Source organism: Accipiter gentilis, chromosome 9 (genome assembly GCF_929443795.1).
Source record: "Accipiter gentilis chromosome 9, bAccGen1.1, whole genome shotgun sequence".
In the NCBI taxonomy this organism is placed as follows: Eukaryota; Metazoa; Chordata; class Aves; order Accipitriformes; family Accipitridae; genus Astur; species Astur gentilis.
In genome coordinates this window covers 18,690,649-18,718,311 of record NC_064888.1, presented here as the reverse complement: position 1 = coordinate 18,718,311, position 27,663 = coordinate 18,690,649, and the positions used below count along the sequence as shown (strand labels likewise).

General features: G+C 44.1%; 1 protein-coding gene across 1 annotated transcript; it reads right to left on the bottom strand.

Annotated features, from left to right (window-relative positions):
• Window positions 1-770: 770 nt before the first annotated feature.
• Window positions 771-10,003, bottom strand: LOC126042781 (dual specificity protein phosphatase 13-like). The gene is given in 3 exon segments (XM_049810452.1): window positions 771-1,122; window positions 8,892-9,112; window positions 9,813-10,003. Coding segments are annotated over 3 exon segments (627 nt in total). The 3' UTR covers window positions 771-907.
• Between the last annotated feature and the right edge of the window lie 17,660 nt (window positions 10,004-27,663).

The following is a 27,663-nucleotide window of genomic DNA, read 5'->3' as shown; positions in this document are numbered from 1 at the left end:
GGATTTGTTAGAGGCATTGCTCATTTTTGCTCTGACACGATGACACCAGGATTTGGCTTTGTGTTAAAACAGGGAAATTTGGGGAATGTGATTTGGAGAGTCGGGTTGCAAGCCAAGAGGAGACCGCTTCTGTCTGGCACTGCTGCTGGCCTGCAGTGCACCAGTGGGCAGTGTGCCCTGGGCGTGCCCCTTGCTTTATGCATACAAGGGGACACCTTCCTTCCCTGTGATGAGCAGTGAGGCTGTTGATAGCCATGCCCCAGGGTGCAGCACCTGGCTGGGACTTCTAGTATTGGCTCCTCAGGATTTCATGGTCTTTTTAAGTTCTGAGTATTTGCCATAGACTTGAAGCTAAAAGGAGTTGTGAAGGTCCTGGCAAGAGCCTCCGTGGCTTATAAGAGAGGGAGCCCGAGGTCTTAGCTGGATGCCGGCTCGTGTCACCATGTCAGACTAAAGGAGCATGTCAGCTTGCAAAACCTGAAGTCTTGCCCTATGCCAGCTGGATGTGAAATGTTAAAGATTTGCTTAAAACCCTCATGCTTTCTTTTTGTTTTTACAAGTTCAGCCATTTTCCCTCTTGCCGTATAAATGCAATTGTAAGCAAGTAAAAAGTCTTTTTTCAAGTTGACTGTGCTGCCTTTTAATTCTGCATGAAAACCCAACTGCTCCCTATGCCCTCCCAACAGGTAGTTAAATAAACAGACCCAGGTGGGCTAAATTGCCAGTTTGAATCCTCCTTTATTTCATTTTCTTTCCAATTAGTCGGCTTATCCAAAAAATACATACTGAATTCCTACCGTGCTCAGCTGTTTCCCAAGGAGTTTCTCAGTGCAACTGCAGAGCAGTCCTGACAGCATCCTTGCACTGCCTTCGGTGAGAGCAGCATCTCTTGGTCCAGTGCCAGGCACTAGCAGGTCTCTGCTCCTCTGCCTTTCCCCCTTCCTAACTGGAGGTCCAGCTCCCGAAGCTGCTTGAGGAAGCCGGAGTTGGGGCAGATCCCTCTGTGTGAGCGCACAGTCTGAATTGCGTCAGCGAGGGACATATCTTCAAGGATCATTAAGAAAGTGAGGACAAGAGTTGCAGATCGACTGATTCCCATTGCACAGTGAACTAGTACTTTGCCTGGAAAAAGGAGAGAGAGATGCAGTTATGCCAGGAGGCCAAATGACAGAGGTTATCGTGCTGGAGCAGATATGGAAGCGGTGCTGATACTGGGGCTGAGCAAGCAGGTGTGCTCAGCCCTGCAGAGCAGACCTGGTGCAGTGCTGGTTGGGGAACAGTGGGGTTTTTAATGGCTGGGGACAGAAAATTCATAATTCTATTCCAGGATCTGTGCTTGCCAGCCTGATGGCCCTTAGCCCTCCTGCCCAGCCTGCCATCCATGCTGTCCCTACTTGCTCACATGTGGTTTGGGGAGTGATGTAGTTGCTGGCAAAGCTTCAAGTCTTCATGCTTGAAGGCTGTGCTATGGGAAGCAGGTTACTTACTACCAGAGGGCCTGCAAACTTGGGATTTCAAATGTGCGATGCTCAGGAGTGTGCACTGCTATTACTGGAACACTCTTGGTTTTCCACAAGCTCTTTTTTTCTTCTTTGCTTAGGGCACTAATGCTTTCTGAGTGTGCTCACTGCTGCCCAGACCTTGTTGGAAGTGTGTGAGAAAATGGGTGTTACCATTAAGAAGAGCTCCTATTTGTATATTCCATCTGCACCAACTTATGGGGGTTTTTTATTTCTACAGTCTACCCTGTACATCTATAGTCACTATCCTTCCCTAATGCCTTTATATTCTCTTCTGTATTAGGTGATCACTAGAAAAACAATTTATGAAATGTTTTGAGTTTGCCAGGGATTTAAATATGATGTCTGCATCTTCATTAAGAGTTCATTAAGAGTAACATCATGAGTCCTTCCATGTTGCTGTAAGTGAGCCTCAGGGAAGACCTTTCAGGAATCTAGGAGTAAAGCTCCTCCTTCCCTCTGCTTTGCTTTTGGTTTTTCTGCTGCAATGACTAACAGAAGCAGCCTGAGAAATACAATTCTGTGTCATGACTTCCCAGGTTCTAATGTGTGTCTTTGACCCACACTAGAAGAAGATAAACTTTTTTTTAAATGGTCTTATGTGAAATTAAAGGAAATTTTGTCAGAAGGATTGCTTTTAGATGGAAAAATTCAGGTTTGTAGTCCTTTCCCTTTGGATGTGAACAAGGAGCTCATTCTGGAACCTGAAAACCTGCATCTGGTAAATATTGTAAAGTGCTTCAACTTTCACAAAAATGGTATGATTCAATGAGAAATTTTTAATTGGAAAAAAAATATGTTCTGTTGTTTGACTTGATTATAGCCATGCCTGAAAATTTTCAAACTCTCTTGTCCTTTGCTGCAGTCAGGTCTAGTCTTTTTACAGAGACCGTGGCTCAGTAATTGGGCATTATTGAAGGAAACAGTGATTAGAATCAGATTTGAACTTCTGACCATCTAATGGACAGCTCTGTCTCCCACTAAAGCAGCTAAAAAAAAAAAAAACCATGAAAATTCCCAAACACTTCTTCAATGGAAATCTTCACAGGTTTGGAACAAAATATTTTCTGCATTTTTTTATATTTTAATTTTTTTAGACTGTCATATTTTTAGTCCCTTGTTTACTAAGTCTATAGCTGTACAAAATGTGATTTAACAACATGACAATTTATATCCAGAAAAAGATTAAAACAAGCAAAAACAATCCCAGGTTGCTTTTTTTTTTTTTCACTTGGAGATGGAATAAAGTATCTCAGATGCTGCTTCTCTGTAAAATGTAAGTAAGGGTAGAAAGAATGGACAGCTTTTCAAGGCTAGTTCCTTGTTTTGTTTGTGTTCACGGCATCTTAATTTCTCTATTACCAGTAAGTGAGACAAAAATATCCTTGTTGGATGATGAGCCTAGATCCAGCCAAAGACCTCAGACTGATTGCCCCCATCTCCCTGGGTGTTAATTCTGGGTACTTTGTGCACAGCTTTTAATCTTAAATCCCATTTTGTTTGTGACAGAGTATTTATTTAGCAACCGTTCCAGTTTTGACTAATTGTGATGGCATAGCCGCACGCTCAGAGAGTGCGAGCATGTGTTGTTAAAACCTGCTCTGGCCAGCAGGCTGAGAGAGGTGTTGAATTCCACAAGGTATGTGACACAGCCACCTTTCATTATCCTGGCATGAGAAATCTGAGCTCAGCCCTAAAGATAGATGTGTCTTCAGCAGAATAAAGGGACAAATACAGTCTCCAAGGAAGTGGTGAAAACAGCTCTGGTGACAGCAGACTTGGACTGAGCATCAAAACCTTTGAGGGAAGGAAGAAGTCTTTCCAATGTAATGGCAGTTTTGCAGAATTAGAAGATCAAGTGATTTCTCTTTGTGTTTCCCCATTCAGATACAGCTTCACAGAATTTATTGAGATACTGATGCCATTATTCAAGTTACATTACACCTGTCAGGTCCATTAACTCCATGGGGATTCTTGGAAGTGAAGTCCTACTTTTTATGGGAATATGGAGAAATGCTTTCTGGCCCTGCTAAAAAATAATGCTAACTTGATTTTTCACTAGACTTTTTTTTTTTTTCCATGTGCTGCACTATCATTAGCCTTCACACCAGCCTTGCGGGATATGTGTGCTGGATTGTCTTCTGCAGAGGAGTCACTTCAGACTCAAACAAGCCAGGTCTGAGATTTTCAAAGTCACGTAAAGGAGTCAGGAGCACAATTTCCCTTTGAGAAATACTGCAAATAGGGCTAAGTCCAAAAGGTCTTTGGAAAATCCATGTTTCAGTAGTTTGCAGTAGGCCTGGCTGCAACGTAGTAGCAGGGCCGGGCGAAATACAGACAGACACCCTAATGCACGCCCCAGAAAACAGAAGCCAAGGAACAACATGTTCTGAAAAATTTTCTTGGAACCAGAACTGCTTTCTTTTTTTTGGTCTGAAAACTTCTAAGCTGCCAGCACTCTACAACTAAAAGACAAAGAAATTTTATTTATGGTTTGAGCTGCACCAGGAGGGAGAAAAAAAACCCAACAAAATGACTAAAAAGAGATGGCCTTGATGTTGGATTTGATTTTGAATTACTAAATATTTTGAAATTCAATTGAAATTTCACCAGAAATTGGATGGGGGACAGGAGTCTTGCTGTTCTGAACCTAATTTCTATAAAATTGTTCTTGGGTCCATTTTTTTTCCACACAGATGGAGGCTTCTGCCTTGGAAAATGCTGAGCCCCACCTGGAGTCTGGACCTGAAGACCGAGCTGAGCACAGGTGTGGATGCTGCTATTAAATATTGCCTGATATGTTTTTGTTTTGGGGTACAGAAAGCAGCACAAATTCCAGGTTCCTGCTTGTACAGGCTGTCTCTCTACCATTGTATATCTAACTCTGTGTCCGAGAGGAGGAGGTGGCAAGTAAGAACACACTGAATTTTCTTCCCTGGCTTATCTGCACTTCCAAAGAGTCCTCCTAGATCAGCAACTAGCTCTAGAAGGTGTCTCAGCAAAAACCTAGGCAAGCCCCAACTATTGACCTTGGACCTAATCTGCATGGTTCTCTAGTACACTCGTTCCCATGAGGATGCAGGTATATTATCTCTTTTACATGTGCAATATCTATTCCACATTGTTAGCCTTTGTTTCACTACACACAGAGGTTATGATAAATGCCGGTACACTGACAATAAAATGACTGTTTGTTGCAGATAAATCAGTCATGTAAAATGATTTAATTAACATAAAATTGCTCTAATGAAAGCAGATTTGAATTTACTATGTGATTATTTGTAGCAAACAAATAGAATGTTAAACTTGAGTCAGGAAACAAAAGCTGTGTTGCTATTGGGTTCTGTTTACAGGCTTAGACCCTTGTTTCTTAGCAGTAGCTGTAAATGGGTTAAGTGACACTCCGAACTCACCATGATATGCTGCATTTGACTAGCGCTCGAAGCGTGTCTGCACCATGTGGACTGACTGCAGCGGGCTCGATAACAGCGTGTTGCATCAGCCTCTCACGGGAGGCAGCCGAGATGCACCACCCCAGCGCTGAGGCTCGGATTCCCATGCGGCTGCTGGACCACAGCCTGGGAAAGTAGCGTTCACAGGGGCAGTCGTGGTGCATGCCCCTGTCATGGGATGGGCAAGGAGGTCATAACTAGATCTTCTGTACCATAGAATCCATGCCACAAGCTGGCATCCTTCAACTCTGCCTTCCCCACCCCCATTTGTTTTAACATACAGCGCAAAGAGAAGTTGGACTGATCCTACATTAGCGGGCTATGTTGCAACCTTCTCTCTGAGCATGTAATGGGATCCCTTAGGAATAACGGGATTAACTGAGGAGAAGTGGGGGCACTTAGCTTCTGGCATTATTAAATCTTGCAATCCTTATTTGAAATGTTGCACCGCACATCTCAAGCTACTTTTTGCAGAGGCAGACAATAACTCTCATCTGGCTGGGATTTGTGCAGAACAATAACACTTGGTTTTTAACAACGGATTATGGATATTATATCCAGCTCATGCCTGCTGTAACTCTACTGACATCAAAGGGTTTGCACTAGGGATAAAGTTTGCACATTCAACTTTGTTGGCCAAATTCAAGTTGGGAAATTCAATGTTGTTGAACAAATCAGTCATTAAAACAGATAATATCTTATTGTCCTTTTGCTACTCATCATTAACTGAGCTAAATGTCCTGAACTAGCCCTTGCTTTCTTGCAGTATGGATTCAATTTGGCTTAAGACCAGGCTCCAGATCTGTCACCCAGAGTGAACGCCCCAGCTGCCCTCGTTCCATTGAATCCAGCAGAATTCTGCTGCTCACCAGGACGAGAGCTCAGCTGGGCTAGTGGGCCCCATGGGCTCTTCCCACTCCACCACGGTTTTCTTGTCTCGTTACGTTTCAGCCACTATTCTGTAGCTAGGTGCAGAATCAACTGTCTATTTTTTGATTAATCAGGTGTCTATTTTGTCACAGCTGAAAATAGCAAGAAGCCTACAGAGGGCTTTAAATGGTGGTGTGTCCCTTCTCCCCATGCCTCCCGGAACAGGTAAGGGCTGTCATCTGCTGGAGAGTGGGAGGTCAAACTGATGTATGGAACCTTTTCTCCTAAGTTAAGCTTCTCTCATAACCACCACCACCAAGAAGGAGGCAGGAGAGGGAGCCTCGTTTTTCATTTGCTCCAGTGAAGTGAAAGAAGGGAAACGCCTTTGAGAGGGTTTGCCATTTCGGGAAGTTAATTGGTGATTTTAACCTGCCTGTTTTAAATGTGTTAGGAGGTCAATAAAAGGAGAAGCTCTCTACTTGGGAATCTTTCTTTCTGCACGGTGTTAGTTTAATAGTTTTTGTGGCATCTCTTCTGCTAGACTTTGCCAAACCCTGCTGATTTTCGCTTAGGTTTAGCTGCACTCCAGAAAAATGCAGATTGTACAGATGGCCATAAAAAGGGGCAAGATTGATGTTTGAGGTGTTGCCCCTTGAACATGAGTATGCGGGAGAAGGCCAGTACTTCCCTGACACCATGTTTTTCCTTGCAGAGAAGTGGGCAGATCGTGCATCTGCTTGCTCTTGGCTGAGCCTCCCAAACAGCTCTGTTACGTGGGCAAAGGAACAGCAGGGCTATGCCAAAGGAAAGGCAGCCAAGGAAGCAGGGTTCATAAAATAATGCTTATATGGCATGGTAGCAATAGTAGTGCATGTATTTCCTAATCTGTATGACAAAGATGATGAAGGAAGTCGTTCAGGGTGTGATGCGGCCATTGACCGCTGTGACAGGAATAGCTCGCAATTAGGAGCATGTGAGTGCACGCTCCCCCACTTCCTTTTGCTCATGCTTTGGCATCCACATTTGAAGAAAATGCCTTAAAAATAAATTCCTTACATCACCAAAGATGTATTCTGTTCAGCTAAGGTAGAAATCTGGAATAAACCTGTCTATGTTGTTTTCTGGACTTCTGGACTTTCTGCTGTAAAGCATCGGAATTTTTCTTCAAGCATGATAGGAGTAACACTTCTTACTTAATTCTAATAAGAATTTGATTCAGAGCTTTAAATATGTTTGTGGCTCATATAGTCTTAACTTTGACTTATCCTCCCAGGTGAAAAGATAATTTAATTCCAATTTAAAAAAAAGATGTTCAATTTACTTGTAATAGTTAAGCAGTAGTCTTAAATGACTTCTCAATCAAACAGAAGTACCTCGTTATATCCTGAATTTAAGATAAACAGGACTTTTGTCACCTTGTATAATTTTTTTGTTCAGCATCACTGCTTATAATAAATGCTGGTTTTTCTCTTCTTCTAAATGATGTGAGTAACAATCCCTTCCCTGTCTCATCCCTGCACAGGTCATGGGTATTTAGCTGCTAAATTTCTGTACCTCAGGAAATCATGCTTCCAGAACATCTTGTTTATATATTTTCTAAACTGTTGCACTTTCCTTAAAATGATGAATGTCAGCAACAGCTGGACTGTATATGATTGAATTTCACCTTGTCTCCATTCCCAGAACACTGCTTCCATATGGAGTTCAGTAAAGCAATATCTAAAATCATGGGAGTAGGGATAAATATGCACTCTAGACATGGTAAGTTCATTGTGTTTGCCTTGAGCCCTAACTTGTTCTGCATTCATAACTCTCAGTATTTGGGCATGCACCTTGCAAAGCGTTGGTTTTGTTTGCTTTTGTGGCCACTACGATTCATCTGTTGTTTTCTGTCTTTTGTCAATTAATTTGGAGCTTTAGGGTTTTTTTACACATGCATGAAAAAACTTTGGATCTTACCTTTCTCTGGAGCACCGCTAATAATGATTCAATTGTAAATAGCGTATGCTGTAATAGAAATGGGTGCAGATCCAAATTCCACAAGTATGTGAGTGGTTTTGAAATCCAAATGCAGCCCTCAGGCAAATACTTCCTAATGGGACAGATCAAGCCCTCCAAACACCAGTAAATGCTGAGGTATCTAGCACAGAGGTATGCTATTTTCAGTTACTGTGTCTGCCTTTCCTAGCTTGTATGGTGTGGATCAGATCTATTAGCTGCATATGATTAAGCTGGGTAGTTAGTATTTTAGGACCCTCATTGATATTAAAGCTCACCATGATGCAAGCAAAACAGTTTGCTGAGTGTATAACTATTCTCTTAATAAATCACTTTTGAGTGGGTACCTGTACAGTTTTGTGGCACAGTGGAGACTTGCTTTTGTGAAGGTTTGTCCTTAATGGTAATGATCCCCCACTAGCCCCAGGCTTCTGGCAATGTACCTGGCCTGTGTTTAGCAAGTCCAAGGATTTTGTGGGTTATCTTCCTATTTCAAGGTTATAGTCTTTCTACCAACAGCGTGATATTATCTCCTGGCTGGTGGTGTTGCTTAGGTTCTTTTCTTCAGAACTGTTTCCCAGCAAGTTCTTCCCTATCTTGTGTTTGTAGGACTTGCACAGATTGTAGGAATATAGTTGATTCTTCTTATTCAGTTATGATGCTTGCCCTTGTCTTTTTACACCATCCCAGTTTTTATTTTAAACCCTATCACTAATTTGAAAAGATCAAGTGTATGTGCCTCCTTCAGGTCAGTGTGTCCCTGTAGGTAATAAAGAATACTTGCTGTTTTGTCTTTTGCTAATGAATAGCACTAGGCAGAGGGAAAACCCCTTTGAAAGCTTGTTCAGTGCATCCTTCCCTGTTTCAGGGGAACAGGAGAACTCCCACTCACTCTGGGAGTTCAGGAGACAGGTGTGACACTACTCAGTTTGGGTATCTCCATTCTTACACAGATCTGCACGTGGTTGGTTTATGCAAAATACTATTTGATAACTTGCCCTACTTGTCTCTTATGCAGAAGATATGCAACATGTACAGATGGCCTAGTTACCTCTTGGGGAATTCAGTGCTGCTCTTATGTATTGAGCAACTGGGTAGAAGTAAATGCTGAGATCAAAGTTTGGGTTGTCCTCTGCTTCTACTCTGTAGTAATCCACAGGCAGGTCTTTGTAGAACTTGGGTCCAGTGTTGATGTGAAGTCACCCAGCAGCGGCATTCACAACATGGGAGATGCCCATTCGACTCAGCTGTGCTTTGTCACGAGTGATGTACCTGGAAGAAGGACGGTGGGTTATATTCGCCTGGTGCATTACAATGTGGGGTAGAACATGCTGCTGGTGGTGCGATTTGTTAAAACCACCTGAAGTTGTAGTGGCTGTTTTCTGACAGGCTGATCAGGTCCAAATTGTCCACCAAAATGCTTCAAGACAGAAGTGACTCATTAAGAAACTGGCTTTTACATTTCCTGCATTTTTCTCCCAAACATCAGTTTAAGTTCTTCTTCTCGACTGATGAAAAATAAACAGGTCATGGTGGTGGTGATATTTCTGCAGGAGCCAAGAGTTTTCTGGTTTGCTTTCTTACCAAGTCACCTCTGCTGAGCATCCATCAGTTCAGGGGACTGATGCCATCTGACAATATGAAAAGAAAATGAGGTTGGTCCTGTTTTACTTAGCTCTGTTTGTGACTGCCTGCAGTACTGATGCCGTGGCCCCGCCAGGCTCTTGCAGTGTGGGATTCCTGTACTAATACAGGAGGAGAAATCAGGAGGGAGAATATTCTTTTCGGATACTTAGGATGCCTTTTCTCTATGCTACAGCATCCTATGCACAGTTCAGCCTTGCTCCACACTTAGAGGGGTCCCCAAATTAGTGCCTAGCTCTCTTTTTTTAAGTAGAGTGGAAGATCTGGGGGGAAATAGGGTGAGGGCTAAGAGTTGCATTAACACCTTCAACCCTTTCCCCTCTCTTACAGGTCTCCCACATAAAGGTTTGGCCAGACTTCATCCACATGCCCCGTGGGGTGCGCGCGTGTCCAGAGCAGGTGCCACAGCTCCTCCAGGGAGGGTGTTCGGGCTCTGCCCTGGCTGCCAGGTGTCCGGCTTGAGGCACTTCTGATCTTGGAGCGCAGTAAGTCGCCGCCGCACAGGGAGTCCCAGGCCATCCTGAAAGGTGGAGGGCAGACATTCACCACCAGCCAGAGGCATTTCTGAGGCCGCCCTCTCTTCCACTCACCTTCCCTTATCCCCTCACAGAGCTGGCCCACGGTTACAGCAGTAAGCTTTTGGGGGCAGATACTGTCTTTCTCTTGGGTGTTTATATGCTTATCACAGCAGGGACCATGACTGGACTTGGGAATACCGCTCCATTCTAAACAATGACAGTCCAGTGGCTCTCATAGTCCCGTGTTGTTGTTCAGACAATGATTTCAAAGCCTGTGCTTCTAAAATAAGCTTTTATATTCTTACGGCAAATTGGAAACGAAAGCTTTGCAAACTACTAGGCCGAGGGCCTCAGTAGGCTTATTTTGACCTGACTACTCAACCTTTCTTTCTAGGTATGTCAAACAGTTGATTAAAACTTCATGATAATATTTTTAAACGTTTTTTTCATACGAAGTGGGAAAGTTCATACTACTGTCTGGAATTCTAGACACTATTATTACTGCAGTGAAACAGCCCAGTCCTCAATATGCCAGCACGAGAGTTCTGCTTTTGAATGGAAAGAGGTAATGCTACAGAAAATGTATTATATAGAGGTAGCTACTCAGTGGGTATAGAAACAAGTTACTAATTTGGTATGCTGAGCTTTTTCTTTAACCATGTAACTAGGACTTCCTTATATATACTTTATCCAATTTGTCTTTTATAATTTGCTCAACAAACTGAGCTGAATAGAACCGGTCATGCAAAATCTTGTTTACTGGTTAGCTCTTAATTGTCAGCTTCAACAGGGGAAACTCTGTAAGGAGTATTTTGGTTCTTTCTGGTGGTAGTTACCAGCCATACTTGTCCTCATGACAAATGTTCACGGTAGAAAAAATCTGCATGAGTAAGTTATAGTGATTCCAGCTGCCATTCATATAAACATTAATTTTTTTTTTTTAATAGGTTGTTTCATTTGCATTCCTCTCCTCTCTGCACCCTCCAAGAACTATGCCATTTCTAATCTTGAAGTTACTACTTCAGTTACAAGGAGAAACATTTATTTTAGGCATCAGTTTATCTTTGGAATTACTCTGTTCCCGTGTGGTACATTTCTTTTGAAATAGTGGTTCCTTGTGTTAGCTATAGATTTGAACTATTGGGAGGATGTTTGTTTAAGAGGGGAATGGAAATTCTATTTTTAACAGAGTTCTGTTTTAAGAAAATATTTTAAAAATATATATTTTTCTATGTTCTAAAAATCAGTCAAGCATCTGCATTACAGAGATATTAGGAAGTCTGTCAACTCGTGCAGCTTTAGAACAGAAGCATCTGTCTAGGACATGGGTGAAGTTGTAGTCAATGAGTCAAAGTCTTGCTCTGGCACTGCCTACTGAACATCTTTTGCATAAATGATTAGAGGGGTCAGGTTGGGTAGAACAGTCCAGGGCAGCAAACCTGAAATCTACCATCTTTCTGCAGAACATCTCTATCATTTACAAATAGGTTGTATTCATGTTCAAGCACCTCCATTGACAATTTCTTTCCAAACACTAACTGTGGTCAAAGGTTTTCCTAGTTTCCCATCAAGGTAATTTCATGAGCTCCAAGTTCATATTTTGGTGTAATTTTGTTTAAAACTATTTATCTTTGCATGCACAGACAGAGAGAGAGTTTGAGGACTAGCCTGCTTTGGGATCTTGTTGTTTTGCTGAAGGGGAAATGGAGCAACTATGTCCCTGAAATGTCTACAGAAATGAAGGAGGGAAGCAGACTGTTGTCTGTGTTAGGCCACTGAACATTGACTAGAAGCCACCCTTCTGCCACGCACTTTGGGTGATTTGCCTTGCCACCCAGCTGCCAAGCAGGGCCCTTTGTTATTTCAGTACACCATCTTCTGCCACCTTCACAGGCAGCCTTGTCCTCTTGAATACACTAAGTTTTCACCAAATAATGATGTTCCCAGGATGGTCTTGTATTGTTTGTATTACAAAGAGCTCCACTGTGGAATGTGCTCCCCTCCCAAATGTGCGTATCTCCTCCAGCGTCAGCTTTTAGTGTGAAAACAAAAGCAGATGTTCTTGCCCATTTTGGATGGCTTTATACAAGAGGAGGCATGGAGGAATTCCCATACTGGAACGGACACCTCCCATTGATTTTGATAGCTTCTTTGACACTGGCCACCCCAGTGCCCACTGTGCCAGGTCTGCCCGGCTCCCACTGGTGATCTCAGAAACCAGCAGGACTTCTCTGATCCCACACAGGAGGTCTGCAGCAGAAATGGGACTTGCATTTCCTGTGTCCTGACCACAGGGCCATCTGCCAGTTCATTAAATACTTTCAAGAATAACAGCCTCCTCCAATCATTCCCACCTCATAATATCTGCAGCAAATGTTCCCCTTTTTTGATGTATCTCATTCCTTGCAGCGTGGCTAATGACCACTCTAGGGCACTTCTCACTCCTTATAAAGTTGCTTTTAACTGTTTTGGTTTTTTTCTTTACTTATCCCTTCCTCTCGCCCTCTCCACTGTATAAATTCTTTTATTTTCATATTATCTACCCTCAGAGAACTGAAGGTTGCTGTCAGCCTTGCTTTCCTAAGCCTCACAGGAGCAGAGAATGACAGGGCCCTGCCCAAAAGTCCTGGTAACATTGTGGCGTTCAGGCTGTTGTTAAGATGGGGAGGGACAGGCAGCAACTCAGTCACACAGCACTTCTGGGAGCTGTGCTTTCCAGGTCCATAACTCCACCCCTGTGACAGCTGGGCAGATAACTCTGAAGTATAGCACACCTCAGGAAAGGTGATCCTTCTGAGATTTTTTTTTTTTTTAAGTTGTCTTTCTAGAAGGGAACATAACCGTGTAGGCTTGGCAAAAGAAGGTAGTGTATGCTATGTGGATATTGAAAGTTGTGGAATAATGAACGGTCTTTATAAGACGGGTGTGCTTCTTTAGAATTATCCTAAGATGACTTTTAGCTTGTGCTTACATTGATCTTGTATTATAGCTAAGAAATTTATTCCTGTTGAAACACAGGCATGAACAACTGAAGCTTGGTACAAAACTTATTCCATCTGCATTGTGGTCACATTTTTTCAATGAGAGAACAGCATCAGTTCATGTAAACTCTATATCCAATAAAAAGTAAGGACTGGGGTTCAAATTTCAAATGTGAAATAATGGCAACGAACAGGCTGTGAATGATTCAAAAGCAGAGAAGTCTCTGTAGGACTATTCAACTAATATGTTGAATAATGAATACACTGAAAAAAATAATAGCTTTCCATAGAAAATTTACAGACAGGAAAACAAGGCAATGTTTTTCTGAATAAATGACTGCTCAGTTCTAGCATCAGTCTAATGTTTTAACTCACTAAATTTATACATGCAAGTGTCATTTACTGAAATGCAGATATTTAAAGAAAACAATGCTATGATTAAAATTTTGTGTAATGTTTTATAAGGAGCATGAATAGGTTAAAACACATTAGTGTGAAAGGAAAATGATTATATGTAATAATGTGGTTGTTCTTAACTTTAAAAATATGTTTTTAATGATTCTCAGCTCAATTCCTCTATGTTTGCTTTGTGTAGTGGATCAGTTTCTGTGATGTGTGTCATATGAATGAGCAATACAGTTTTAAAATGCTGGTTTCTGAATGATATTCATATGAAATGTTCCTGATCTTTGCCCTACTGGAGTTGTATTGCAGTAATTATTCAATCACGTAGGAGAAATTTTACCATTATATTTAGATTAATTTTGAATTGGTTTGTACTACAACTGTAATTGTATTTGAACTGTGTAACAGAATTTCCTTAATTATGACTAGGAGGAGAATTGCAGTCAAAGAGGCTTATCGCAGAACAGAAGGTCATTCTGATGATCTAGTGACCTAGAGTATGACACAAGCCGTACATGTCACCACACTGTGCCTGCATCTGTAGCTGCCTTTCTGGAAACCCATCAGTGGCTTTGCTGCAGTTGGGCTACAAGAGCAGCCGCATCAATCGTTCCTTATATACAGACTATCCCAGGAAGAAAGGAAAGTGGTCCTGTGAGAGGTCCCAGAGAGCCTAAATAGTCTGGAGGGAGATACTTCCTCTCTTCTCAGCACTGAATGCCACTGTGGACTGCATATACTGTGGACACTTTGGTGTTTTTTCAGTTAATTCAGTGACTATAGCTTTATCCGTAACATAATTAGTGCTGTTCAGTGCTGTGAACCAGGCCTTTAGAGACAGCTATCCCTTGACAGTGTCTCAGTCCTTGGAAACATGTGCCACCTTTATCCAATTTCTCCAACACTATAGTATTTAATTAAATAAGAACAAACTCAACAGTCAGTATAATTTCACAATTTAGCATTACATTGGTACAAGATCAAGCTGAGGAGATGGTGTGAAGGCTGAGATGGGGCGACACAAAACCCTGCAGCATGATGCTGTGGCAAGTCAGGAAGAAAAAACAACTCTTGTGTCTAGGATATTTAGTAGAAAACCTTTATATCTTCTGCTTTTCCTCATGTTTTCCAATGCAAAGATAAAGGAGGAATTTGAGTATAATACAAAGATGTTAATGCTCTCATTTGAATGATGCACTCAATATTTTAATCATCCCAGGTATTGTATTGGCTTTTGTGTGTGAGTAGAACGTGGCCATTTTCCTCTGGCTTTAGTAAAAATATTTCTGAATTTTTAAATCCTGAGAACAAAGTCCTCTACATCCTGGTTTTTCTCGAGCTGGTATGTGCTGTAATCTTGTCATCTCAGTGAAGTTATCAGTCTGACTGCACTTCAGATAGACTGATTTGTAGTGGTAAAAGACCAGGCTGAAGCCCAGGGCTTGGCCAAAGTAGGTCGTGTCAAGTTCATGCCTATCGTGTATTCAGAAGTCATAAACATTTCTCAGAAAGCCTATCCCTTGCAAAGATTCCTCCAAGATAACATATGTTTGAGAGAGGGGGTTGTGTTGCTACATTTCCACACAAATGACAAGTATTACTGTCATCATTCTTTCTTCCTTGGTGTTTAACCTGATAGTCTCGCTGGAGCCATAATTTATCAATTGCTAGGAACGCTATGGGATATAGATGGTATGAATCAAATACAGTGATGACTGAGGTAGGACTGGCTGGGCTTGAAAGCTGAGATAGAGGCAGTTTCCAGGGAGGCACAAGGTATTTGAACAGCCAACTGTTTGTAAGAAAATCTCTCCAGCAGCTGGAGGATGTAATCTGAACAGCACTTCCAAATTTAGTAGAGCCTTCCAGACCCACAACTTCAACCCAGCTGTATATTTAGGGTAAGGTACCCACTTGGTGTGACTTGGCAAAATCCATTTAGGTGGACTTACTCTCAAGAGACCATGCAGAGCCTATGTTGAGGAGCAGACTATCTAAATTAATGTCTGTATTGAGCAGCTTTGAGCAGCACAAGGAAGAGGAAAACATCAGATTGTTTTGGGGGTTTTCCCCTCAGTATTGCATTGGTACCAAATTTTCTGTCCCAACTGGAGAGGGATGGTGACAGCTCTCCTCTGTCCAAGTAGAACTTTCCTCTGTGTGACATCCAGGGAAATCAGCAGTAACATTTCTGATGCAAAGCACAACTCAAATGTAAGGAAGAAATTTAATCAACCCATTCTGGTTCTCAAATATCCTGAATTTACCACAGCTTCCACTGATGTTATGGGTTGCCAGGCCTCAGAAGCCTCAAAAATGTCGAATTTTTTCATAGCAAGCCTGTGGGCCAGCCAGCAGGGCTCAGACCTGATCGTCTTGACTGTTTCAGGATGTACATCAGCAGGAAGGCCCCGAGGCAGGGTGGCCTCATTTTTGTCTGTAACTGTAGTATAAAATATTCTCTTGTCATCAGCTGGTTAGTACACTTGTATTTACCAACCATGTGTGTGGTTCCTAACAGTGGCTAGACAGAAGCAGCCATCCTTCCATGTGCAGCAATGTTGTACCAAATGTGCAAAACCTGGCCACCTGCTGATTTTGCTAATTTTTCTGGGTCTTGCATGTATATTTATTTTATTCTTTAGCCACGGGAAATCATCTCTGAAGAGATACTGCCTACACCGCAGCTTTGACTGGATAAAAGGGAAGCGAAAAATATGGGCACCTAAATGGATTTTCCCTGACCCACTCCTTCCTTATGAAATGCAAAACCAAGGCTTTTCTGGACACAGTTGCATTTTTGTAATATAAATGGGATCCTAACCATATATCTGAGTCAGGACAAAGGCAGGGACAGAATCTGCACCAGGCAGGGGTGGGTACATGGAGTATGGTTTACAGAAGTCATGGCTGATAGGTAACACCACCAGAAGGATTACAGAGATAAGAGGAGATAGCTCATCCACCCCAAGCTTTTCTATGGCTTCCTCACCAATGAAGCATGGGTATATTTTGTTGCTGAATTGGACCTTTTATTTACTAGTTACAAATTTTACATGCCATTTTAATAGTGTGCATTGTAACTATTTAAAGCTGTGCATTAAACAGGCCCAGACGCTGTTAACAATCTGCATGTTACGATATATTTTACATTTTTTTGTAACTGCTTGTTATAGCATCAGCTATTAAGAATTTATTACTGGTGCTTTTTAGGTGGTGCTTTACAGCTATTTAATTACTGCCATCTAGAAATCATTACATAAATATGCATCGAGAGCAAGAACCCCAATGTAAGGTGACCCAAAAGGCTTTTACCTGCCAAGACCAGAGTTCAGGCCCTCAGGTGGCAATGATGTCATCAGCATATGCAGGGAAACACAAACATTTAAAGCTGCGTGGGGAGCTGTGTTCCTCCCGACGCTAGGTGTTCATGAAGTCATCAGCTGGAGCGAGAGCCCTGTAGAGCTCTAAGGACCTGAACTTGGCTCTTGGCAAGCAAGAGAAGGCAAGTCAGTTCCCCTCCAGCCCTAGTCCCAGCAAAGATGCAGGGCTATTGGCTGTAAGCACAGAAGTTCAGCTGCAGAACTGGGCCCTCTGGAGCCCCTTGGTACTCCTGTGCTCTCAGCTGCCAAGTCCATCCTTATACCCATTAACCCAACCTGATCTGGTAGAGAGGCAGACACACTGCATATGACCCAAAGACAGTAGCTGGTCCAAAATGCCTCTAACACATCTTCATGCTAACTCTCACTGCAACAGCATGCCCATATTTGAGAGTCTTCAGCTCCCTGCCAGGCTACCACTCCTAGATCAAACATTATCACTAGTGTCTTCTGCAGTGGACTTCAACCATCAAACTTGACTGATGAGTGGTTCTGACAGTCTGTAACTCCTTCCTCCATTCAGTACTGATATTTTTCACTCCCTCTTGAGAAAACAAAAATCCCAATCTACAGTATTATAGCACTAAAAAGCTCTTGCATGTGCTATATTCACGAGACATTCTTGCTGTCCCTGTGCTCCCACTTGAAGACAAGCTTGCCTAAAACTCAGTTCTTCTATGTTAAGGCTGGCTCTTCTTCTCCAGTGCACAAAAGTGGTTACATCGCTGTATCTCTATTGCCTCCAGCAATGACTTGTCCAAGGTGAAAGCTGGTATATTCTGAATGGGTAAACTGTTTTTTTCTTCTGGAAGGACCCTCAGAAGATTACTGAAAAACTCAGAGGATGAAACATTTCTGAAACACAGGCTGGCAAGTTGATGCAGGTTGCTGTAAATCAGGAGTAACATGGGCCACTTTGATTTCCTCTTGGAGCTGCCAGTAACCAGCTGGCTTGTTGGGCTGAAACTGGTGCTTTGGTACAACCACTCCAAAGCCTTCACCCTCCCTTAACAACACAAATCCTGGTTGCTATTTCATTTAGTGATGCTCTATCAATATTTGCAGCCTGCAGTTGCAGAGAGCATGTGGTGCTGTCATTACTGGATGGTGTTAGTACAGCCTGACCCTGCGGAGAGGTACAAGCTTGGGTTTATTCACAGACTGCCTGAAATGTGCTGAGTCTATTTCTCTAAAGCAGATCCAGTGGACTGGAGGCTCACATTTGCAGTGATGCATTTCAGCCTCAGCAGTGTCACTGTGTGGGAGGCAAAGCCTGTTAGTGCGGTACACTGCAGGGTACATTCTCTGCTCCCTCTCTGTGGCTGTTTGGGGTGAAACTGTGACTGCCAAGCAGCCCTGTGACTGTCTGCTTTGTAAGGGTTGTCAACCTGGACATCTCTGTTCCAGCCGAACACAACACGAGAAAGCCAGACAGGTTGCTGGGCGCACTGCATCTAGCTTAATGGAAGAAGGACAAAGTGTCACTTGGGTGTTGTTTCCAGTCTCTCAGCCATGGTTTTTACTTTTCAGGCTTACTCCATGTTGCATACTCTTATCTAGCTTGATCTGATTTTCCCAGGTCACCTCCAAAACGATCTGGGGCAGATGTCATGTTTGTTTCTTGTTTCAGCAATGTTCAGAGGCCAAGGATTTCCTGTGCTGTGCCTTGTACAGAACCCCAGTTGTAATGCAGTCCCTTAGGTCGGTGTCCTGTGTCCCCACCAGAGTTTAGCAGGCCATTTCTGAAGGTGAATGAGGCTGCCATAACAATAACTAATATAGCAGTGTCCTCCAGCCCAGCGCTGGAAACATCAGGCTTCAGAATTCAAAAAATTCCATTACAAATGAATGGTTTCTGCCCCAAGGATTTAACCAAAAGGATGGCACAATGCAAAGCCCTTCTCCCCTGTGACCAGCTCTGGTATGTTCTTCTATCTTAAAAACAATATATTGCCTTTTTTGGGGGTCCATTTTGGGGGGCATTTACAGCTTCACTGCCGTTTGTTCTTGTCCTGTGGTCTTTACCAGTACCACAAAGATAGCTCTATACCTCCCAACTTACAGGAGACAGCAGACTCCTATCCCTACACTGGCATAGCAGGAGGGTTGAGTAACCTGCTAGGAAGGAAGATGGGAGACAGCAGGAGGTAGGCAGCTGTGGTTCCCTGATGTTTCTTGAGCACTGGAATGCATTTTGTAGTTGTTATCACAGTGAGTCTGTGAGGAAGACACTACTGTTCCCACCACACAGGTGGAGATGGTAAAGTTAAGTTGGATGATTTTTCTACATCTCTCCACAAGTCTGAGCTGGGAGGCAACCCAGGGCAGAGTGCTGCCAAACAATGGCAGTGATAGCTGAAACTGGATAAAGGGTCACCCTCGGATTTAATTTAGGTCAAAAGCTGTGCCCGCCCCTAGTGAGTCAAAGGCAGCTTACATTGAGGCAAAAGTCATGGTCAAGTTTGGACTTCCATGCTGGGTGATGAGGTTTCCTAGGAAAGCTTTGGCAGATTTTGGCTTTGGTGCTCAAAATAGAATTCAGAATGTGCAAAGTCAAACCAAGGACACGGAAACCCTATATCCCAGTGTTGTGCTCCTGATACCCTTCTTTCAGTGCTTGCAAAGTCCTCCTTTAGATATACCCTAAAAAAATAGCAGGATTCCTTATTAAATGCTGTGATATTATGGCTTAAAAACAACTGCACTGTCTTTCTAATTGTTTCTTCATGTTTCTTTCTCTCACCCCAGCCTCTCTGATCTGAGACTTTCTAGCAATGTGAAAGTCTAGCCATGGCAGGACTTGGAGAGGTTTGGAAGGCTAGTTCCAGTAGCCTGTATTTCTCACCAGTATCTTCTGGCAAAAAGATAAACCGCAGAGCTGATAGCAAGCTCCCGTTGCCCAGGTTTCTGGCTACAGAACTCAGAAGGATAAACACCTCCTTAAGCACTGCAAGATAGAAATAGAACAAGAGAAAGGAATGGAAATCCTCTCATAATGCAATGGCTAGAAGCAATCCAGCTGTTTTGTTTTATTCCCACCATGAGAACTACAGTCAGTCCCAGCATAAGCTTGGCCACCTGTCAAATCAGGTTTGTGAACTAAAGCTTACTGGAATTTGACATGCCTTGGAACATGCTGGTATGATCAATACAAACTCCTCCTATAGCAGTGACACAACATGTATGCTACCCATGCAGTCCCAGATGCCCCTCATAAATCATTAAAATACTGGCCAGTTCTAATCAGACCCTTTGGGGTATACCATAATATACTATCTGAGAACTAAAAACAATAAATCAAATTAGTACAGAGATCAGACTGAGACTGAACAGAGCTAGACTTGCTTGCTGCTCTATGAATAGTCGAAGAGGTGCAACGGAAGGACATGAAATCCCAAGTCAGCTAAGCAAATTGCTTGCTCCCCATTGTAAAATCTCACTCCTAAGTCTGCTGAAGGGAAAAAAAATAGGAACTCATCATGTTCTGTAGCACAGCTGATTTGAGGTCTAGAATTTCCCAGCAGTTGCATTAGCTCTTGGGATTACAGGTATTTCTAATCAGTTGTCCTTTAGGTTAACTCTTACCATACTTATAAAACAAACTAGCAGTTAAAAATATGTGTCCCCAAATGTCATAGATCACCTGGTACAAAAAGAACAGAATATATTTTCTTCTAGAGCATAGAAGCCAATTAACCACTAGCAAAAATTTTCAATCCCATTAGAAGGCAGCTGCTGTGGTTGCACTCTTCAGTCTTGCCTGGGACACAGCAGGCAGCTTTGTGAAGGGGAGGTTATCTTGCAGTGCCCAAGTGTTGGGAACCAGTAACAGCCTGCGTACTGAGGTGCTGCTGCATAAACCCAAATACTCAATGCCTTCTCTTTGATACAGAAAAGGTTGAGTCCCATCTGCATTTTTCAAGTGTTATCCAACTGGGAGGACAACATGGTATGGGGTACAGCCAATCTCCATGGCCAACATATAGTTTGGCCACCAAAAATGTTACCTGGCAAAAAATGACACTGAAGGCTAACTTCCTCATTCATGCTGTATGTGCATGTACCTTTTGTTTCTTACCTTATATTTAGAAGAGAAATGCCTAATGATTGTTTCTTACCTTACCTTAGGGCAAGGACAGTCTGTGGCAGAAGTTCCTGCTCTGCATGTACACTGCAGATGCTAAAGCTGTATAACTCTCAGTACTGCTGTTTAATTCCCCTTGCTTTCCCTTGCACTTTTTCCTCAAACTTCTCTATGTTTGGCCTAAACTGGGCAGAGTGGTTTTAGAGCCTATACAGCAGAGTAGCTTGGCACCCGAGTTTTACCTGTGGAGCTGTATTTCTAGTACTGGTCTGCGGGGAAGGCTGTCAGAGGCCCCAGCTGTGGTAGCCTCCCTTCCATCACGAGTATCAGAAAAGGGCTTTGCTCTATTCCTGTGAAAGCTGCTGTTATGCCGAGCACAGGCTTTGCTGTGGGGAGGTGCAAATTGTATGAACTCTTGGGGTTCATGCTGGTGGCTCTTGAGCTGAAACATCTGGAGAGCAGTGCCAGGAACTGATCTCAGACTTTGTCTTTGGTAATGCAAACCAGTAATCCAGAAAGTCACCATAAAACAGCGAACAAAGTCTCTGTGAGACACTGGCAGTAAATAAAAGAGCTAGCAAAAACCGGGGCAGTAAATAACTGATGCTGAACAGAATGGAACTTGGCCTGTTTGAACGATGCACCAACACCTCCAAACTGGGTGCATGCATGGGGCAAGGTGGATTAATATTGTGTTTTATTTCTACTGAGACCTAAAGCAAGTCTGAATTTCTTTTAAGCCTGGTGGAGAAATAGTTGAAACACAGATGGAGACACAATTATCAGTTTCATCGGAGGTGCGGCACAGCTTGGTGTGGGAACTTAATGAAGATTTGTTGATCAACAACAATCTCCCCACCCGCTTAATGTGCTCTCCCTTTAATTTGCTCTGCTCTTGTAGTAAATTTGAAGCCCCTAGGTCACTCAGCTTTTGTGGCTCTTGTAGTCTCTGCAGTGTCAGCAGGAAGCACGAACCAAAGACTTAGAGCCTGGACTCGAGTAATGTGTATTTCTCCTAAAGAAACCCAAAGCCAGGTGAAATTTTTGGGAGAGAGGAAACAGGATATGGAGTCCCTTTGGGGGATGAGGAGTGTTCATAACACTCAGAAACTTGGCACACGTTTCTGGTCTCCTCCCTTTCTACCCCACAAAGGGCTTGTAGCATTTTTACACAAACTTGGATCCATTGTATATTGTGAGAGAACCTGCTGGGAAATTTGGTGATTCCTGCACTCCAGGGCAGAGAAAATGTGTGGGTTTGCTTTGTGTTTTTAGGAAAGTAGGAAGATGAAATTCAAAATAAAATGCAGCAGATGGGAATCTCACAGAGACAGACATTGGGAAATGTTTAGACAAGCTTTGTCCCCAGTCCTTGAGCTCAGGATTTAGCAACTAAACCATAGAGAGACTTCGAAAAGACAATGAAATGCATTTTGGCTTTAAATACAGTTCCTCCAGAATCCAATGAGAGTTGTGCACGTGAATCTGAAGGCAGTATATAGCCAGAAGTATGGGGAATAGATGTAATGTGAGAAACTCTCATGCTATATTATTATAGTCTGAATTGTTTCCATCATTTTGGGTTAAGTAATTCCCCACTATCCATCTCTGAAGTGCAAACAGTACAGCCTTGATATGCCCCAGGGAAAGGAAGCAAACCAGCCTTTGAATCTTTACCCAACCTTACTGTTCATATTTTGCTTTCAGTGAATAACTGTTCCAATCCTTTAATATTTCATTCCCATAAAAATATATTTACCAGGGTTTTTTGTGGCAGCAGTGAGGCTGTGTTTATTATTTTAGGAACACCACACGACTGGCTTTAGAAGAAAGACAAGGCAGGAGCACAGAGTGCTGCAAATCTATCAGAGAACAGCATGTTTTCCACCTGTTGAGGCAGCAGCCACAATAACAGATGCACATAATAATTACCTGTACCTCAAAGGCAGCACCAAGTCCTGCACCTTCTGCTCCCCACCTAGCAGACAGCTTGATAACAGAATTACAAAAGAGGAGCACTGAGAGAGTAGAGTAAGTAGTGCTTTGTGAAGAATGAAAGAGCAGTTCTTATTAAAGAGAAACTGGAAGGTGGAAGATGAGAAGGAAAGATCTGAGGCGCCATGATGCTAAAAGAAGACTGGAGCTAAGGAACTCCAGGAGCCTGCCTTATTTTTAGAGTGGCAGTCAGGTTTTTGCTAATGCCTTTTCCAAGGCTGCTCTCATTTGTACTCTTAACATCAGAGAGAATTTCTACCGATAAATAGGTGCCCCACCCACCTACTGGAGCCCACTCCTTCCCAGAGATTGATGGCCCTGCAGTGGCAAGAAGGGCACATACTCCTGTAGGGTAAGGGCCTCATCTCAGTAAGTGACACCATGAGTGTCCGTGGCCATGTGCCAGGACCCTGTTCCCCTTGCCCTCCATGCCGCCTGGCACCAGGAGCGTGCTGGACATATGCTGCCCTTTTGTTTGCAACTGCCCCAGGATACGTGATGTAAGGAGAAGGGCTGGGAACAGTACACAGGGAGCGGGGATACAGAACAGGTGAAACACCTTTGGTCTTTCCTGCTGAAGTGCTGAGGCTTTTGAGGCTCTTTTTCTCCCCTGCCCCTGACTACCAGGAGGAAAGAGGTGACATTTGGCTGGGGGAGGACTCCCAGAGCCCACACCATATGAGCTCTGGAGTGCTTTGTACCATGGTAGCTCCTTACTTGCAGAAAAGAACAGATCCTTCCTAGCAGGGATTTGCAGGGGAAGAGAATGATCTCAGCCCTGATTTAATCTTGACAGAAGCAGATGATGAGAAGACTGTGTGCTGAGTTGGAGTTTTCCTTTGAATTCCTACGGTGTTGAAGGCAGTGCTAAAAATAGACACAGTATCCTTTCTACCCTGGTACAATTCTGTCTCCAGCTCCCCATATAGACAGCAAGTCTGCTGGTAGGTATTTAGCAGGAATTAATTTAACCCAGTCTTCTCTTTCTGTACTCTTTTACTCCAAGCATCCCAATGGCTTCCACAGCCATACAAACATATTTCCTCAATAAAAATGTTCTGAGGAAGGCTGATATAAAAAATCCCATTTCTGTCTGAAAATTCTATCCTAGTTATAAAAAATCTATAGAAGCCCCAAACTATAAAGAGTTAGTATCCCCCCCCCAAAAAAAAGGGCAAAAAAAAGATTCCCCACCCCCCAACTTCTTAATCTTTCATCCCCCCCCCCCCCCCCCCCCCCCCCGGTTTTGTTTTGAACTGCACAGCATTTCATCTATAGTCTGTTTCATATTTTCTCCAGTGTAACTGGCTGGCCAGTTTCTCCCTTCCCAGGAACAGTTTTGTGAACATCAGCTGAGAAGAAGGAAACCCAGATAGTGTTTCATGGCTATTGTCTTAAAGATAGATCTGTAAGAAATTTAAACACAAGCTGGATTGGTATTTAAAAAACCAAACCCCTCGAATTTCAGCATCTTTTTCTGCGAGAGGTCCTCGGCCTGGGAATTCAGCAAACTAGAATTTCAAAATATTAGAGTTTCTGAGTAGGACGGCCTAGCCCTGCAGTTGTCCTGCTGCTCACGGAGCTGGCTGTGGTTAGGTTTGTGCTGCTCAGTGCACGTATTCAGTTCACTGGGGTTGGTTTGTAAACAAGCTTAAAAGTACTTGCCTGGTAGTCGAAGCTCCTGCGCTGCGCTGTCTTGGATTACCTTTGTTTGAATGATACCACTCTGTTTCCTCCTAACGTGCCAGTTGCACAACAGCTTTCTAGCCTCTCTGTGTTCAACTTATTCAAAGTCTATTTTCAATAGCGTTAATTATAAACCATAACCCCCTACCCTCTTTGGACTTGCAAGCATCAGCCAGAGCGAGGCAACTGGAGGGCGGCAGCAGCGGGAGGCCGGGTTTTGAAAGAGGCCGATCGTCAGGTGGTGTAAGCAGATGTGACCCGGCCAGTCTTGCTGGGGCCGCGCTGGTTTAGACTGGCAACGCCAGTGCTGGTGGCGGTACGAGGATTTGCGCCGGAGACGTGAATGGCGGAGGGCTGGTTGGGGCTTACCCCGCACCCCCGGGGTTTTGCCACGTGCGCTTGTTGGCGGGGCAGTTGCTGTTTACCCCAGGTGGGACCAACTGGGGGGAGACTGGCTTACGCCCCGCCCCCCGTGTCGGTGGGCAGTCGGGGCTCCTCCTTGCAGCAGGCGTCGGCGGGGTGGTGGGGTCTCGCGCCAGCCCTGTGCACCAGTGCAGGGTTGGGGTTACCCCTGGCAGGGGTGTTTGTGTTTGGGCGGGAGGGGGGCGGATTTTACCCCGGCTGCGTGCCCCTGGGGGCGCTTGGACTCTCTCTTGGCGGGGCGAGCGGCGGCGGGCTGTGCCCGAGGCTGCCGGCCGGCAACAGGGCGCCTGGGGTGGGCGCGCTCCCAAGCACAGCCCCCGCCCCGCCCCGCCCCGCCCCGCCCCGCCCCGGCTGCTCCGTTTCCCTCGGGCTTTGACCCGAGCTCGGAACAAAAGGGCCGATACGGCGTTGAGGCCCGGGGGCGCCTGGGCAGCGGCCGCCGCTCGGCGCGGGGCCCCCCCGCTCCGCCGCCGCGGGTCCCGCCGGCCGGGGCGCCGCCCGCGTCGGGCCGATGGCGCCACCTGGCGGCGCCGGCCGGGGAGGCGGGGGGCAGCGCCCGCCCTCAGCCCGGGCCGGGGCGGCGGGGGTGCGCCGTGCGGCAGGTCTTTTGAGCCGCCCCCCCCCGCCCCCCCCCCCCCGTGTTACGCCGCAGCATGAGAAATTATACTCTGTGGGTTATTCTGCAGAGTTTACAGTAATTTACCATCAGGGTAAGGTGCGGGGTTTCCGGTTGCACCAACCAGTATTTTAAAAACGCAGTAAGTCCTCGCCACACGAAGTGCATTTCATTGGCAGGTACTCTCGTATCCCTAGCGAGCGCATCTTCAGCTGTGCCCTTCGCTCCACAGCCAAAAATGGCTGGCCAGCCACGGTCCTGCTGCTGCGACAGGCAAGGCTAGAGTTTTCCTGTAGGTGGGAAGCGTGAGGAAACATGGTTCTTGTGCTTGGGGCTGGGGACATCTCCGTAGACAGATCCACTGGGGCTTTTCCCCCACTTGTTCTGTAAGTTGAAATCAGTTTGTTAGAGTTAATTGCTAACTGAGACATGCATATTCAATTTTGATTTGGGTCTGAAGCATGCTTTTAAGCGGACTGTTCTACTTGCTGTGTTTTTGGTGACCTTGCAGAGCTGGAGCTCATGAGCAGGTTTCCTTGCGCAGGGAACTGAAGCAAAGAAGCGCTCCGGCACTGCTCTCCTGCTGCTCAGGGATGTCCAATCTGCTCTCCTGCTGCTCAGGGATGTCCAATCTGCAGGGTTAGTCTGAATCAAAACCCTCCGAGATGTCCTTGGTGTGGGTCAGGTCCTCGGTGCCAAACGCTCTGCTTTGTGCTCTCTCTCCCGTAGCCTGGCCCACATAGCAGATGTAGCTATCGCCAAAGAACATCATAAAAGGTGCCAAGTTGTCTGTCCTGAAAGCAGAAATCTGCCTTGTAGACAGCACTGGGAATGGCAAGAATGTTTTTCTTTGTTGCTGTGCTGTTCTTGAGTAGCCAGCTCACATGGTGGGGAATATTCATGCCTCTGCATTCCTGAGTTTGGTACTAGGAATGCAAACAACTGCCATCCCGGAGCTGGCTTTGTGCTGCGAATGTTTGTCCACTGGGAACTGAAAGCCAGATGTGCTTCACATAGTTTCCAGGCAGCATTGATCCATCAGATGACAGTAGCTATTGACTGCTCTTCTGGTGGCCCAGAGACACAAAGATGAAAGCCTGATGCCTGTCAGCACCTCCCTTGCCATTCCTGTGTCCCTTCAGTTTTCACTTGAGTCCTCTCACAAAAGCAAATGCCACAGAACATGATGTTGCAATGTTAATGACCTTTATTTTTGAGAAAGAAAATCCCAAGTTTTATAATGTTGAACTGTCAGACAAATTTGGCATACATTGCACTGTGTTGTCAGATGCTTTCCTGCACCCACTTCCACTGCCCATGCAGCTGTTTGGAGTCTCATCTGGGAACCCACCTTCCTCTTCAGAAGCATTTTCCACAGTATCTCCTGGGTGAATTTTACTAAGGAAGATGAGCAATATTTGAATGCCCTCTCAAACAAAGGTATTTTTATGGAAGAAAAGAAGTTAATAATCTGATGAACAGTCAAAGGGAAAACACTATAGAGAGACCTGCAATAATTTCTTGAAGAGAGACTTATGTTGTGGCTGCGCTGCTCTGCCTTTGAACAGCCTTTTACCCCCAACTCAGGGGCTCCACCAATTGTAAAAGCAAGAACTAACCAGTGCCAGATTCCAGTCTCAAAATACAAACCATTTTAGACATGGGGAGCAAAGGGGTGGGGGGGCTGGTTCATAAGAAAACTTCTAAGTGTTATTGTAGCATAAATAATATGGCATCTTTCACCTCAAATAGCCTAACACTTCATAAAGTGATATGAGCTTCACTAGTTGCTGAAACACAGCTATTTCTGAAATGGAACCTGATACCTTTATTTATTTATATTTTTTATTTTTACCAGCAGAGAGCAATGTTTTAAGGTGGAGAGTGGAGGATGCAGTATACAACCAATCGTAAGTATAATCTAGGAAGGCTTTGCAAAATGGAAAGATCAAGTAAAATCTACTTTTACCAATAAAATGCATTCTGGTGTATCATAAACTTGTATCCTTAGTTTACAAATACAATTCATTTAAAAGAGATATAGGAAACTCAAATAACATTTTGTCTCTCTCCTTCAGTAATACTCTC